Source organism: Raphanus sativus, chromosome 8 (assembly GCF_000801105.2).
Source record: "Raphanus sativus cultivar WK10039 chromosome 8, ASM80110v3, whole genome shotgun sequence".
In the NCBI taxonomy this organism is placed as follows: domain Eukaryota; kingdom Viridiplantae; phylum Streptophyta; class Magnoliopsida; order Brassicales; family Brassicaceae; genus Raphanus; species Raphanus sativus.
The window spans coordinates 6,790,810-6,805,450 of NC_079518.1; the positions used below are offsets into that span (position 1 = coordinate 6,790,810).

The window sequence follows — 14,641 nt, forward strand, 5'->3', positions numbered from 1 at the left end:
TTGGATTTATTTCCAGGACCGGTCCAACCGACTTAAGTAAATTATATAAATGTAAGACTTAAGAAATATACATGGTTAAAAGCACATATGTAAATCCTAATAATCATTTGACCTCTATAAAAGATGGTTTTTTCATTATATTTTCTTTGATATTCTGTTTTGTATAATTGTGTTTGTTTTTAGGCTGCTGTTGATTTATTTTTAAAACAAATAGAATTTTTTTCTCCGTTCTTAATATATTCAGCTTTACAATAGAAAGGTTTACAAAATACCGCAACAGCAACAAAATCATAGGAAACAATATAAAAGTTACACTATATTTGCATGTTGCACAAGGAGCAATGGCTGAAATGACCCTTGAAATGAAAATGCGTTATGAAAATGCATCTTGGAACTTATCTCATGACTATCGGTGTTCAATGTCTCGTTCTTTAACCACTAAACCGGACAGATTCATCCGATTGAAAAAGTGGACTTTGGAAGCAAAACGCGACCCGGATCCGCAAGTTATAGCATCCAAATATGTGGACTCTTACTGTCGGTTATGACTTTTTTCCCCGACACTGGGATGTAGAATCTCTACCACATATAATCTTCAGATAAACTCCTCCGGTTAGTTGTAAACTTTGGTATGTGTTGTCGCCGAGAACCGGGAAACAAACCGCTTTGTGCTTGTCGTTGTTTCTCTCCTCCGTTTATTCCACCGCCATGTGAAGAGATAGATCAATGGTGGAGGAGTAGCCTTGCCTAGAGGTGTCAATTCGATCTGGCCAGGCCTGGCCCGGTCTTGTCCGAAAATATTTTAGGGCCTAGAATTCAAAGCACGGTCCGGCTCTTATAGGGCTATAGTGCTTTTTGGGGTTTCGAAAAATAATTTGTCATGTCACTTTTATCGTTAAACACATGTGAATTTTTAGGGTCAGTCAGGTTCAGACTGTGGGTTTCAATCCTAATTGACATGTCTAGTTGTATAACCTAAAAGTTAATGATATAATATAGCCCAACAAATAATTATCTTCCAATTTTAAAACCACCCATGAAAATAATGATTCTGTTTTTAACCAATCAATTGGATTAAAACGTAAATTCGAATTGGATGGCATACGAATAAACATAAACATGTCAGATTCAGACTTCCTAATAGGCTTTCTAAATTTGCGGATTCGAATTTATACTTTTTCACATTGAGAGATAATACAAAAAAAAAACAAAAAGAACTTATGATTTAAGATTGGAGGAAATCGGCAAGAGCTTCAGGTGATGATTGTTTCCATTAATTTTTAGTTTTTGGTTTTTATATTTTTATATTTTAGTTTTTGGTTTTTAACGTTTAGGTTTTTGGTTTTGTTTTTAGTTTTTACATTTTGGTTTTGATGTATTCTTAGTTCTTTAAAAAAAATCAATACATTGTTTTGAATAATAAAATAAATAGAAATATATTATTTAAAAATTACCATTAAAATTTATGAAAATATAATGTTATTATTAAAAAAACATTACCATGTTTTTAAATTATTTTATTATTAAGTATTAAAAATATAAATTATAAAATTTCTATAAATAATAGAAAATTAATATTTTAAAATTTTGAAAACTATTAATAAATTTTATTACAGAATATATTTTTCATTTTTTAAGCTTGAGTGGCTATTTTCAAATTAATATGATATGTTGTTGTTGTTTAGTGTGTCTAATAATTATTAAAATTATTCATTAATTTTATTTATAGAAATTAATAACTAATATTTACATTTAACACTAAAGTTATCTACATTTATTTACATATGATTCAAAACTAAATTATTTTACATTAATTTTAAATGCTAAAAATTTATGGGTATTTTATCTTTATAAAATATTATTTATTCAATTATTAATTAATTAAAATATAGCACATTAACAAAATAAAACAACATTCCTTTTTGTATTCAAAACCCATAAAAATTGTTTTTTTTGGATTTTCTTCACAAATTGGTTGAAATTTTGAAAAAACTAGTTTTCCTAAATTTTAAGGAATCTATTTGTTAAAAAACTTGATTGAAAAATCAAATGGTTTTTACAAACATAAAAACTAAAAGCTAAAAATTAATTGGAAAAAATGGTTTTTAGAAAAACAAAAACTACAAACAGTCATGCTCTCAATTCAATTCGCAAATGTCTTGAATTGGCATTTAGGATTTAGGGTTTTTATTGAGTTTTGATCCACTGGTTTGTATTTATTGTAACTTCAACATATATATTACCAATATTTGTTGGATAATCCCAAATTATAAAATTGCTCCGTAATGGCTTATACAAAGGGGATGACATACCAAAAATATTGTCAGGGTTTTTGGTGGTGGTTGAAATTAAAGTTGTGAAGAATTATTGCCGACAAATCATTAGGGCTTGAAATTCCTTGTTTCAATTTTGGAGATTGATCTAAATCGTCTGAATAGTTTTAATTCACTGATCGGGAACCTTAATTCAGAAATTTCGATTATGATGAAAAAATGTAAACACAAAAATAAAACTGAAAAATAATTAAATGGGTCTCAAAATACAATACCAACTTTCATATAATTATATCTCCGTAAGGATAACGCCCTTGCATTAGTCATTTATTTCAGCCTAATTTAAGAAAAAATGTTTTGTAAACCTACATGGAGTTACATTTTGATGATATATTAATACCCCCATCAATAACACTTTGACATATTTAATATCTTCCTTTCTAATCCTATAAATATTAAGCTTCTTTCAACATCGAAGATCATCCTCCAATCATCTAAAAGTGTAACCAAATAAACACAAAGAAAAGTGGAAAAAGATTGATAAAAAATGGAAAGCAAAGTGTTTTTCTCAATGATCTTAGTTGCATCATCTCTTTGGGCTGCAACTTTTGTCACTCAAGGATTCGCTCAAGTGCAAACGCCAGCAACAATTCCTGGCATTTTTCCTGGTTTACCTATTGATTTGGTAAAATGTTGGTCGTCTCTTTTTAACGTTGAAGGATGTGTGCTCCAAATCTCCAATTCGATTCTTTCTGGCAAGTTTGAAAATCTCGAAGCAGAATGTTGCAAGGCGTTCTCATCCCTAGATGCAAATTGTTGGCCTCAAATGTTTCCACTGAACCCATTCTTCCCACCTTTCCTCAAGGAAAATTGTGCTCGCATCGTTCCCAACCCACCTACACACAAGTGAAAAACTACACTTTTAGATCAGCCATTTATCATTTTACAAGTATTTTGTGTTATTGTCCCGTACTTAGATAGAACAATATAATGAAATTTCTCAGTCGCTTAATTTAACAAATACTTTGGAGTTCTCTACCACAAAGATCCAAATTTTAATAAAATATGGTAACGCCTATGTTTTTCATCCCTCTTTGTTTCATTTTTAACGGGTTGTTTATTTGAAAAGTTTTTTTTTCAAGAAAATTCAGTTTAACTAAGTGTTTCACATAATATCAAATTGTTTCATACAAATCATCCATGTATTCAACGGTATCCCCGCATACATCATTTGCATCAAAGTGTAGTACGGAGGAAAACTGAAAAGTATAGCCAGCTAAGACAACACATAATTAAGATTGTAATATTGTTCAATGTAGATGACCAAAACCTTTATCAAAACTTCTTTCACATTTTCTCACCAGTTCTAATATGAGAATAAATAAATTTTAGGGAACATAGACAAATCACAATAGCTATATACCTTTCTGATCACAACACAACCATCTGGCTAGTTAAAAGCGATAAAAGGAACAAAAAAAACAATTAACATATAGAAAAAATTGAATTTATTTCCAGGACCGGTCCAACCGACTTAAGTAAACTATATAAATGTAAGCCTTAAGAAATATACTTGGTTAAAAGCACATATGTAAATCCTAATAATCATTTGACCTCTTTATAAAAGATGGTTTTTTCATTATATTTTTTTTTGATATTCTATTTTGTATAATTGTGTTTGTTTTTAGGCTGCTGTTGATTTATTTTTAAAACCAATAGAAAATTTTTCTCCGTTCTTCATATATTCACCTTTACAATAGAAAGGTTTACCAAATACCTCAACAGCAACAAAATCATAGGAAACAATATAAGAGTTACACAAGGAGCAATGGCTGAAATGACCCTTGAAATGAAAATGCATCTTCGAACTTATCTCATGACCATCGGTGTTCAATGTCTCGTTCTTTAACCACTAAACCGGACATATTCATCCGATTGAAAAAGTGGACTTTGGAAGCATAACGCGACCCGGATCCGCAAGTTATAGCATCCAAAGATGTGGACTCTTACTGTCGGTTATGACTTTTTTCCCCGACACTGGGATGTAGAAGCTCTACCACATACAATCTTCAGATAAACTCCTCCGGTTAGTTGTAAACTTCGGTATGTGTTGTCGCCGAGAACCGGGAAACAAACCGCTTTGTGCTTGTCGTTTTTTCTCTACTCTGTTTATTCCACCGCCTTGTGAAGAGATAGATCAATGGTGGAGGAGTAGCCTTGCCTAGAGGTGTCAATTCGATCTGGCCAGGCCTGGCCCAGTCTTGTCCGAAAATATTTTAGGGCCTAGAATTCAAAGCCCGGTCCGGTTCTTATAGGGCTATAGTGTTTTTTGGGGTTTCGAAAAATAATTTGTCATGTCACTTTTATCGTTTAAACACATGTGATTTTTTAGGGCCAGTCAGGTTCTGACTGCGGGTTTCAATCCTAATTGTCATGTCTAGTTGTATAACCTAAAAGTTAATGATATAATATAGCCCAACAAATAATTATCTGCCAATTTTAAAACCACCCATGAAAATAATAATTCTGTTTTTAACCAATCAATTGGATTAAAAAGTAAATTCGAATTGAATGGCATACGAATAAACATAAATATTTCAGATTCAGACTTCCTAATAGGCTTTCTAAATCTGCAGATTCGAATTTATAGTTTTTTTCACATCGAGAGATAATACAAAACAAAAACAAAAAAACTTATCATTAAAGATTGGAGGAAATCGGCAAGAGCTTCAGGTGATGATTGTTTCCATTAATTTTTAGTTTTTGGTTTTTATATTTTTGGTTTTAGATTTTAGTTTTTGTTTTTTAACCTTTAGGTTTTTGGTTTTGGTTTTTAGTTTTTACATTTTGGTTTTGATGTATTCTTAGTTATTTAAAAAAAATAATCAATACATTGTTTTGAATAATAAAATAATAGCAATAAATTATTTAGAAAATTACCATTAAAATTTATGAAAATATAATGTTCTTATTTAAAAAACATTACCATGTTTTTAAATTATTTTATTATTAATTGTTAAAAAATATAAATTATAAAATATTTATAAATAATAGAAAATAATCAATACATTGTTTTGAATAATAAAATAAATAGCAATAAATTACTATAAAATTACCATTAAAATTTATGAAAATATAATGTTGTTATTTAAAAAAAACTACCATGTTTTTAAATTATTTTATTATTAAGTATTAAAATTTTTTTTAAATATTTATAAAAAAATAAGTTATCTACATTTATTTACATATGAATCAAAAGTAAATTATTTTACATTAATTTTTAAATGCTAAAAATGTATGGGTATTTTATCTTTATAAAAATATTATTTATTCAATTATTAATTAATTAAAATATAGTACTTTAACTAAAATAAAACAAAATTCGTTTTTGTATTCAAAACCCATAAAAATTGTTTTTTTTTTGCTTTTCTTCACAAATTGGTTGAAATTTTGAAAAACTAGTTTTCCTAAATTTTAAGGAATTTATTTGTTAAAAACCTTGATTGGCAAATCAAATGGTTTTTACAAACATAAAAACTAAAAGCTAAAAATTAATTGGAAAAATGGTTTTTAGAAAAACAAAAACTACAAACAGTCATGCTCTCAATTCAATTCGGCAAATGTCTTGAATTGGCATTTAGGATTTAGGGATTTTATTGACTTTTGATCCACTGGTTTGTATTTATTGTAACTTCAACATATATATTACCAATATTTGTTGGATAATCCCAAATTATAAAATTTCTCCGTAATGGCTTATACAAAGGGGCTGGCACACCAAAAATATTGTCAGGGTTTATTGGTGGTAGTTGAAATTAAAGTTGTGAAGAATTATTGCCGACAAATCATTAGGGCTTGAAATTCCTTGTTTCAATTTTGGAGATTGATCTAAATCGTCTGAATAGTTTTAATTCACTGATTGGAAACCTTAATTCAGAAATTTTGATTATGATGAAAAAATGTAAACACAAAAATAAACTGAAAATAATTAAATGGGTCTCAAAATACAATACCAACTTTCATATAATTATATCTCCGTAAGGATAACGCCCTTGCATTAGTCATTTATTTCAGCCTAATTTAAGAAAAAATGTTTTGTAAACCTACATGGAGTTACATTTTGATGATATATTAATACCCCCATCAATAACACTTTGACATATTGAATAATATCTTCCTTTCTAATCCTATAAATATTAAGCTTCTTTCAACATCTAAGATCATCCTCCAATCATCTAAAAGTGTAACCAAATAAACACAAAGAAAAGTGGAAAAAGATTGATAAAAAATGGAAAGCAAAGTGTTTTTCTCAATGATCTTAGTTGCATCATCTCTTTGGGCTGCAACTTTTGTCACTCAAGGAGTCGCTCAAGTGCAAACGCCAGCAACAATTCCTGGCATTTTTCCTGGTTTACCTATTGATTTCGTAAAATGTTGGTCGTCTCTTTTTAACGTTGAAGGATGTGTGCTCCAAATCTCCAATTCGATTCTTTCTGGCAAGTTTGAAAATCTCGAAGCAGCATGTTGCAAGGCGTTCTCATCCGTAGATGCAAATTGTTGGCCTCAAATGTTTCCACTGAACCCATTTTCCCACCTTTCCTCAAGGAAAATTGTGCTCGCATCGTTCCCAACCCACCTACACACAAGTGAAAAACTACACTTTTAGATCAGCCATTTATCATTTTACAAGTATTTTATGTTATTGTCCCGTACTTAGATAGAACAATATAATGAAATTTCTCAGTCGCTTAATTTAACAAATACTTTGGAGCTCTCTACCACAAAGATCCAAATTTTAATAAAATATGGTAACACCTATGTTTTTCATCCCTCTTTGTATCATTTTTAACGGGTTGTTTATTTGAAAAGATTTTTTTCAAGAAAATTCAGTTTAACTAAGTGTTTCACATAATATTAAATTGTTTCATACAAATCATCCATGTATTCAAAGGTATCCCCGCATACATCATTTGCATCAAAGTGTAGTACAGAGGAAAACTGAAAAGTATAGCCAGCTAAGACAACACATAATTAAGATTGTAATATTATTCAATGTACATGACCAAAACCTTTATCAAAACTTCTTTCACATTTTCTCACTAGTTCTAATATGAGAATAAATAAATTTTAGGGAACATAGACAAATCACAAATAGCTATATACCTTTCTGATCACAACACAACCATCTGGCTAGTTAAAAGCGATAAAAGGAACAAAAAAACAATTAACATATAGAAAAAATTGAATTTATTTCCAGGACCGGTCCAACCGACTTAAGTAAACTATATAAATGTAAGCCTTAAGAAATATACTTGGTTAAAAGCACATATGTAAATCCTAATAATCATTTGACCTCTTTATAAAAGATGGTTTTTTCATTATATTTTCTTTGATATTCTGTTTTGTATAATTGTGTTTGTTTTTAGGCTGCTGTTGATTTATTTTTAAAACCAATAGAAATTTTTTCTCCGTTCTTCATATATTCAACTTTACAATAGAAAGGTTTACCAAATACCTCAACAGCAACAAAATCATAGGAAACAATATAAGAGTTACACAAGGAGCAATGGCTGAAATGACCCTTGAAATGAAAATGCATCTTCGAACTTATCTCATGACCATCGGTGTTCAATGTCTCGTTCTTTAACCACTAAACCGGACATATTCATCCGATTAAAAAGTGGACTTTGGAAGCATAACGCGACCCGGATCCGCAAGTTATAGCATCCAAAGATGTGGACTCTTACTGTCGGTTATGACTTTTTTCCCCGACACTGGGATGTAGAAGCTCTACCACATACAATCTTCAGATAAACTCCTCCGGTTAGTTGTAAACTTCGGTATATGTTTGTCGCCGAGAACCGGGAAACAAACCGCTTTGTGCTTGTCGTTGTTTCTCTCCTCCGTTTATTCCACCGCCTTGTGAAGAGATAGATCAATGGTGGAGGAGTAGCCTTGCCTAGAGGTGTCAATTCGATCTGGCCAGGCCTGGCCCGGTCTTGTCCGAAAATATTTTAGGGCCTAGAATTCAAAGCCCGGTCCGGCTCTTATAGGGCTATAGTGCTTTTTTGGGGTTTCGAAAAATAATTTGTCATGTCACTTTTATCGTTTAAAGCACATGTGAATTTTTAGGGACAGTCAGGTTCAGACTGCGTGTTGCAATCCTAATTGACATGTCTAGTTGTATAACCTAAAAGTTAATGATATAAATATAGCCCAACAAAATAATTATCTGCCAATTTTAAAACCACCCATGAAAATAATAATTCTGTTTTTAACCATTCAATTGGATTAAAACGTAAACTCGAATTGGATGGCATACGAATCAACATAAATATTTCAGATTCTGACTTCCTAATAGGCTTTCTAAATCTGCAGATTGAATTTATAGTTTTTTCACATCGAGAAATAATACAAAAAAAAAAACAAAAAACTTATCATTAAAGATTGGAGGAAATCGACAAGAGCTTCAGGTGATGATTGTTTCCATTAATTTTTAGTTTTTGTTTTTAGATTTTTGGTTTTAGATTTTAGTTTTTGGTTTTTAACCTTTAGGTTTTTGGTTTTGGTTTTTTAGTTTTTACATTTTGGTTTTGATGTATTCTTAGTTCTTTAAAAAAAAAATCAATACATTGTTTTGAATAATAAAATAAATAGCAATAAATATTTTAAAAAATTACCATAAGAATTTATGAAAATATAATGTTGTTAATTAAAAAAAATTACCATGTTTTTAAATTATTTTATTATTAAATATTAAAAAATATAAATTATAAAATATTTATAAATAATAGAAAATAATATTTTAAAATTTTGAAACTATTTATAAATTTATTACAGAATATATTTTTCATTTTTAAGCTTGAGTGGCTATTTTCAAAATTATATGATATGTTGTTGCTGTTTTAGTGTGTCTAATAATTATTAAACTTATTCATTAATTTTATTTATAGAAATTAATAACTAACTATTTACATTTAACACTAAAGTTATCTACATTTATTTATATATGAATCAAAAGTAAATTATTTTACATTAATTTTTAAATGCTAAAAATGTATGGGTACTTTATCTTTATAAAAAACTTATTTATTCAATTATTAATTAATTAAAATATAGTACTTTAACTAAAATAAAATAAAAATTCGTTTTGTATTCAAAACCCATAAAAATTGTTTTTTTTTGGCTTTTCTTCACAAATTGGTTGAAATTTTGAAAAACTAGTTTTCCTAAATTTTAAGGAATCTATTTGTTAAAAAACTTGATTGGCAAATCAAATGGTTTTTACAAAACAAAAACTAAAGCTAAAAATTAATTGGAAAAAATGGTTTTTAGAAAAACAAAAACTACAAACAGTCATGCTCTCAATTCAATTCGGCAAATGTCTTGAATTGGCATTTAGGATTTAGGGTTTTTATTGAGTTTTGATCCACTGGTTTGTATTTATTGTAACTTCAACATATATATTACCAATATTTGTTGGATAATCCCAAATTATAAAATTGCTCCGTAATGGCTTATACAAAGTGGCTGGCACACCAAAAATATTTTCAGGGTTTATTGGAGGTGGTTGAAATTAAAGTTGTGAAGAATTATTGCCGACAAATCATTAGGGCTTCAAATTCCTTGTTTCAATTTTGGAGATTGATCTAAATCGTCTGAATAGTTTAATTCACTGATTGGAACCTTAATTCAGAAATTTCGATTATGATGAAAAAATGTAAACACAAAAATACTGAAAAATAATTAAATGGGTCTCAAAATACAATACCAACTTTCATATAATTATATCTCCGTAAAGATAACGCCCTTGCATTAGTCATTTATTTCAGCCTAATTTAAGAAAAAATGTTTTGTAAACCTACATGGAGTTACATTTTGGATGAATATTAATACCCCCCATCAATAACACTTTGACTTATTTAATAATATCTTTCTTTCTAATCCTATAAATATTAAGCTTCTTTCAACATCTAAGATCATCCTCCAATCATCTAAAAGTGTAACCAAATAAACACAAAGAACAGTGGAAAAGATTGATAAAAAATGGAAAGCAAAGTGTTTTTCTCAATGATCTTAGTTGCATCATCATCATAACTATATAATGTAAGCCTTAAGAAACATACATTGTTAAAAAGCACATATGTAAATCCTAATAATCATTTGACCTCTTTATAAAAGATGGTTTTTTCATTATTTTCTTTTTGATATTCTGTTTTTGTATAATTGTGTTTGTTTTTAGGCTGCTGTTGATTTATTTTTTTAAAACCAATAGAAATTCTTTCTCCGTTCTTAATATATTCAGCTTTACAAAAAAAAACTGTATGTTGACAAACACTTTTCAGAATTTTCTTTTCAAAATACACAAATACTTTTTGTTCACCCTAATTAGCATATTTAATTTTAGCAGAAGAAATGAACAATGAAAATATAGTATAATGCATTAGTTATTTATTTCAGCCTTCATTGTTATTGCATCGACATTGACACATTGTTAGTGTTTTCTGGTGATGGAGATCAAAAAAGACTTTTTGGCTCCACGTAAGGCCACGATGAGTTTGAATTTTTTTTTTATAACCTTATAATATTGTATGTATTTTTCTCTTTTTCATATATACTAGAAGTTTCTTCACCATGGGCGTACATAATAATTTTTATTTTTATTTCAAAAGAAAATTTTAGTTTACTTTGGGACATATTAATTTTTATTTTAACCTTATCAATTTGAAAAAAAAATCATAAATTTATTTTTGTATTTTTATTTCTTTTGATTTGGTGTAACAATTTCACTTTGATTTAATTTGAATTTCAGAAGACTTATTACATTTTATTTACAACTTTATTCATATTTATTGATTATTTATTTTAAATATGTTTTTTCATTTTTTAATATGTCATATTTAAATATATATATAATAAATATAATCTCGCCACTCAAATTATAATAATTTTTAAATATAATAATTTTACCTTAAAAATTAGTTACATTTGGAAAATTATTATTTAATTTTTTTATATATTTTTTGTAGTCTTATTTCTTTTGATTTAGTTAAATTATTTCACGTTTATTTTATTTAAATTTCAATAGAGTTAAAATTAATTCCATAAGAAAATATATTTGAATTTAATATATTATACTATTGTACTTAATGATTATTTATTTTAAATATTTCTCTTATCAGCTAGGATTAAATATTTCTTTATTTAAATATATAATTTCATATACACTTTGGATTTTTTTTTTGTTTAAGTTAAAATACGTTAAACTGATAAAAATTATTTTTTAATAAATACAGTGAACCGATAAATAAAATTTAATCATTTAACTATCGAAAATATATGATTAGTGTTACTTTAGTTTTGTATATGTTGACCACACTTACAACTAATTTTGATTATATATATATATATATATATATATATATATATATATATATATATGTGCAAAATATGATATATATGTTTATGTAAATATATTTGGAATTATATTTAGTTTAATGGTGATATATAAGTTAATAGTCATTACCATATTTAAAAAATAAACTTTTCTATTAATATAAATATATATAGGAAAATTGTACATGTCATAATTAAGTTAATGACATATCATCATTTTTCAAACAGTGTTTATGTATTTATTTTATTATTATATTATTTGTATTTACAAAATAATGAAAGTAAATCTATATAAATGCAAAGAAACTACCTACCAAGAATAACGATGGCAGACATATGAGATCTACATCGAAGACTACCGCAACAAAGGTAACTAAAAGACAAGATTACCAATCAACACCACTCAAATGTATAGGCACCATTCACAAAGAGACACGTAGACAAGATTCCTATCCACCACCATTAAAGTCTCAGCTCCATTCAAAAAGAACATGTATTAGGGTATTCAGCAAACATCTTCTATTATAAATACCCCTTCTATCAACGAAGAAAAATACGAGCGATTTCACCTCTGATATTTTCTCTAAAACTCTCAAAGCATTCAGATTTCAAGTTCAAATTTTTTTAAAAATCTACTTTTGTAATCTTTTATCACCCTTTAAATTTTAACCCGAAATCAATAAAGTAAATTTTAGTCATTTACTGTTTACAATTTCATTTTAGTTTTCAAGTTTAAAATTACCAAAATTACAATCATGTAAATAACAAATATAAAAAATAAAAACTTGAGATTAATAAATTAAATGGTATAAGAGCCAAAAAGGATTATTCAAGTTATAAAAGACTTTTATAAATGGTTTCCAAAATCGATGCAATTGTTGGTGGTGGTTGAAAGTTGTGAAGAATTATTGCCGACAAATTATTTAGGGGCTTAAAATTCCTTGTATCAGTTTTGGAGATCGATCCCTCTGAGTCTTCTGATAGTTTTATATTTACTGATTGGGAACCTTGAACTTTCAAATAAAAGCCAAACAAAACTCCAACTCATTTTTGAGCCAAAAATACCTTAATTTTTAAATATTAGTCATTTAAAATCTCATATTTGTTGACCGAGCCAAATTAAACACTCGGATTAGTCAACTGTTAAAAATGTTTACGTCTGTTAACTCTAGAAATAACGTCTCTTAAAAACTAATTAAACATTAATGAAACTACTCTTTTGTTATGTGATTGGTCGTTTAATTCAAGTTTGTGAGTTTTTAATGTGATTTTTTGTTGCTCTATTTAATTCAAGTTTGTTTTACAGAAGAACAAACTTTGACAGAAATGAAGCCAAACAAAACCATATTATTACCACACTTGTCTAGTTCACATGAAAACAACACAAGCCGACCAAAATGTTATTGGTGAAGATCATAATTTCAAAGACAAAGAAAAACACAAAGCCAAAGCCAAACACGTACTGTCAAGTTCACCAAAAAAATAGAAACATAAACTTGTCAAGTTCACAGTCCTTGCGAAGGTCCTTGTGTTGAGAGGATTCTCCCTGGAACATAAAATCACAGTTGTTAATCATAACAAAAAAAAAACAAACAAATGGGTAAAGAATACACACGTACCAAATTTTTTTCTTGGTCGACTCTTGGTCTTTTTGGAGCACTCTCAACTTTTTCATTAGGACACATTACCTTGTTATGACCTTGATCAAGACAATTTGAAGCATGTGATGACCTTCCGTCTCGTGTCATCTTGGTCTTCTTGGATGAATTTTCATTAAGGCCTTTCTTCTATCATAATTACTTGGTCTTCCACGTTTCCCCTAGTCTAAATGGCGGTGGCAAAACTCCTAACGATTCAACCGAGGCCATAACTTCATACCTTGGACTGGCCTGATTCCACGAGAATAGTTTCTCGCCACTTTTGGGCTGTGTATAGCCAGCAATTTCTTCCTAATCTGGCTGTAATTACACTAGCATGTATACAAGGGATTCCAGTGAGCTGCCATTATACACCTGTCTTGAGATTCATGTCCCACTATAGCAAAAGAATGGTCATCAACTTCATGCATATTTCCACAAGCAAGGTGCCTTCTACATTCTTTAGCCTTCCTTTGTCGAGTTCAATCTCAGCGTGTACCTTCTTAGTAAAGTGTGTCTTCAACCCTATTAGCAAGAATAGATCTCTTTGCATGACGAACCATACTTTGCCTCCTAATATCTCTAGCATTTCAAGTAATGGTTTTTTCCTTGCTTCCCTAATGGTTTTATTGAAAGACTCACAGAGGTTGTTGAGGTTATCATTGCAAAAAGATCCAACTCTAAAGAATGCTCTGCTCCATGTTCTCGGCGTTCTGTAGTTGAAGAGTATCAAACGCACCTTTGTTATATTTTCTTCAGTACCTCTAAAGCTTCTCAAACTCTCCTACGGTGTAGCAAGCAGCTATTTTCCAAACATACGCTCTAACTCAGGATCCTTGCTGTCTCGTTTCCAGTTTGACAATATGTGTCTTGCACACATTCGATGTTCTGCTTCTGGTAGTTCATTTTTCACAGCATTCACCAAACCCTGCATAAGTCATTAAATAAACATTCAGTACATTTTATAATAAAAACAGAATAAATTAACCTTTCTAACCTTCTGCTTGTCTGAAATAATGGTGAATTTAGAGCCATCTGTAGTCCCAAATCTTCTTCAACAATCTCACAAACCACTCCCAGTTTTATGTTATTCTCACTTCTACTACAGCCCAAGCAATTGGAAACTATTCTATTGTCACCATCTCTTCCAACAGCAGCCAATAAGTGTCCTTTATATCCCATTTGAGAAATGCTCCATCTAAACCAATGATGGGCCTACAAGTCCCAATCCATGTCTCTTTGAGCTGTAAAACACATGTAAAGGCGATCAAAATCTCTGCTTGCTCTGTACACAGGCCCTGGAACAGTCTTCTATCTTCATAGTAGAGTATGGAT

At 29.1% G+C, this 14,641-nt stretch overlaps 1 protein-coding gene and 1 pseudogene across 1 annotated transcript; both read left to right on the forward strand.

Annotated features, from left to right (window-relative positions):
- The first annotated feature begins 2,820 nt into the window (after positions 1-2,820).
- Positions 2,821-3,198, forward strand: LOC130499164 (uncharacterized). The gene has a single exon (XM_056993126.1). It carries the CDS (start codon positions 2,821-2,823, stop codon positions 3,181-3,183), a length of 363 nt encoding a protein of 120 aa, XP_056849106.1. The 3' UTR covers positions 3,184-3,198.
- A 3,363-nt stretch (positions 3,199-6,561) lies between these two features.
- On the forward strand, positions 6,562-6,923 carry LOC108846713 (uncharacterized; annotated as a pseudogene).
- Positions 6,924-14,641: the final 7,718 nt, after the last annotated feature.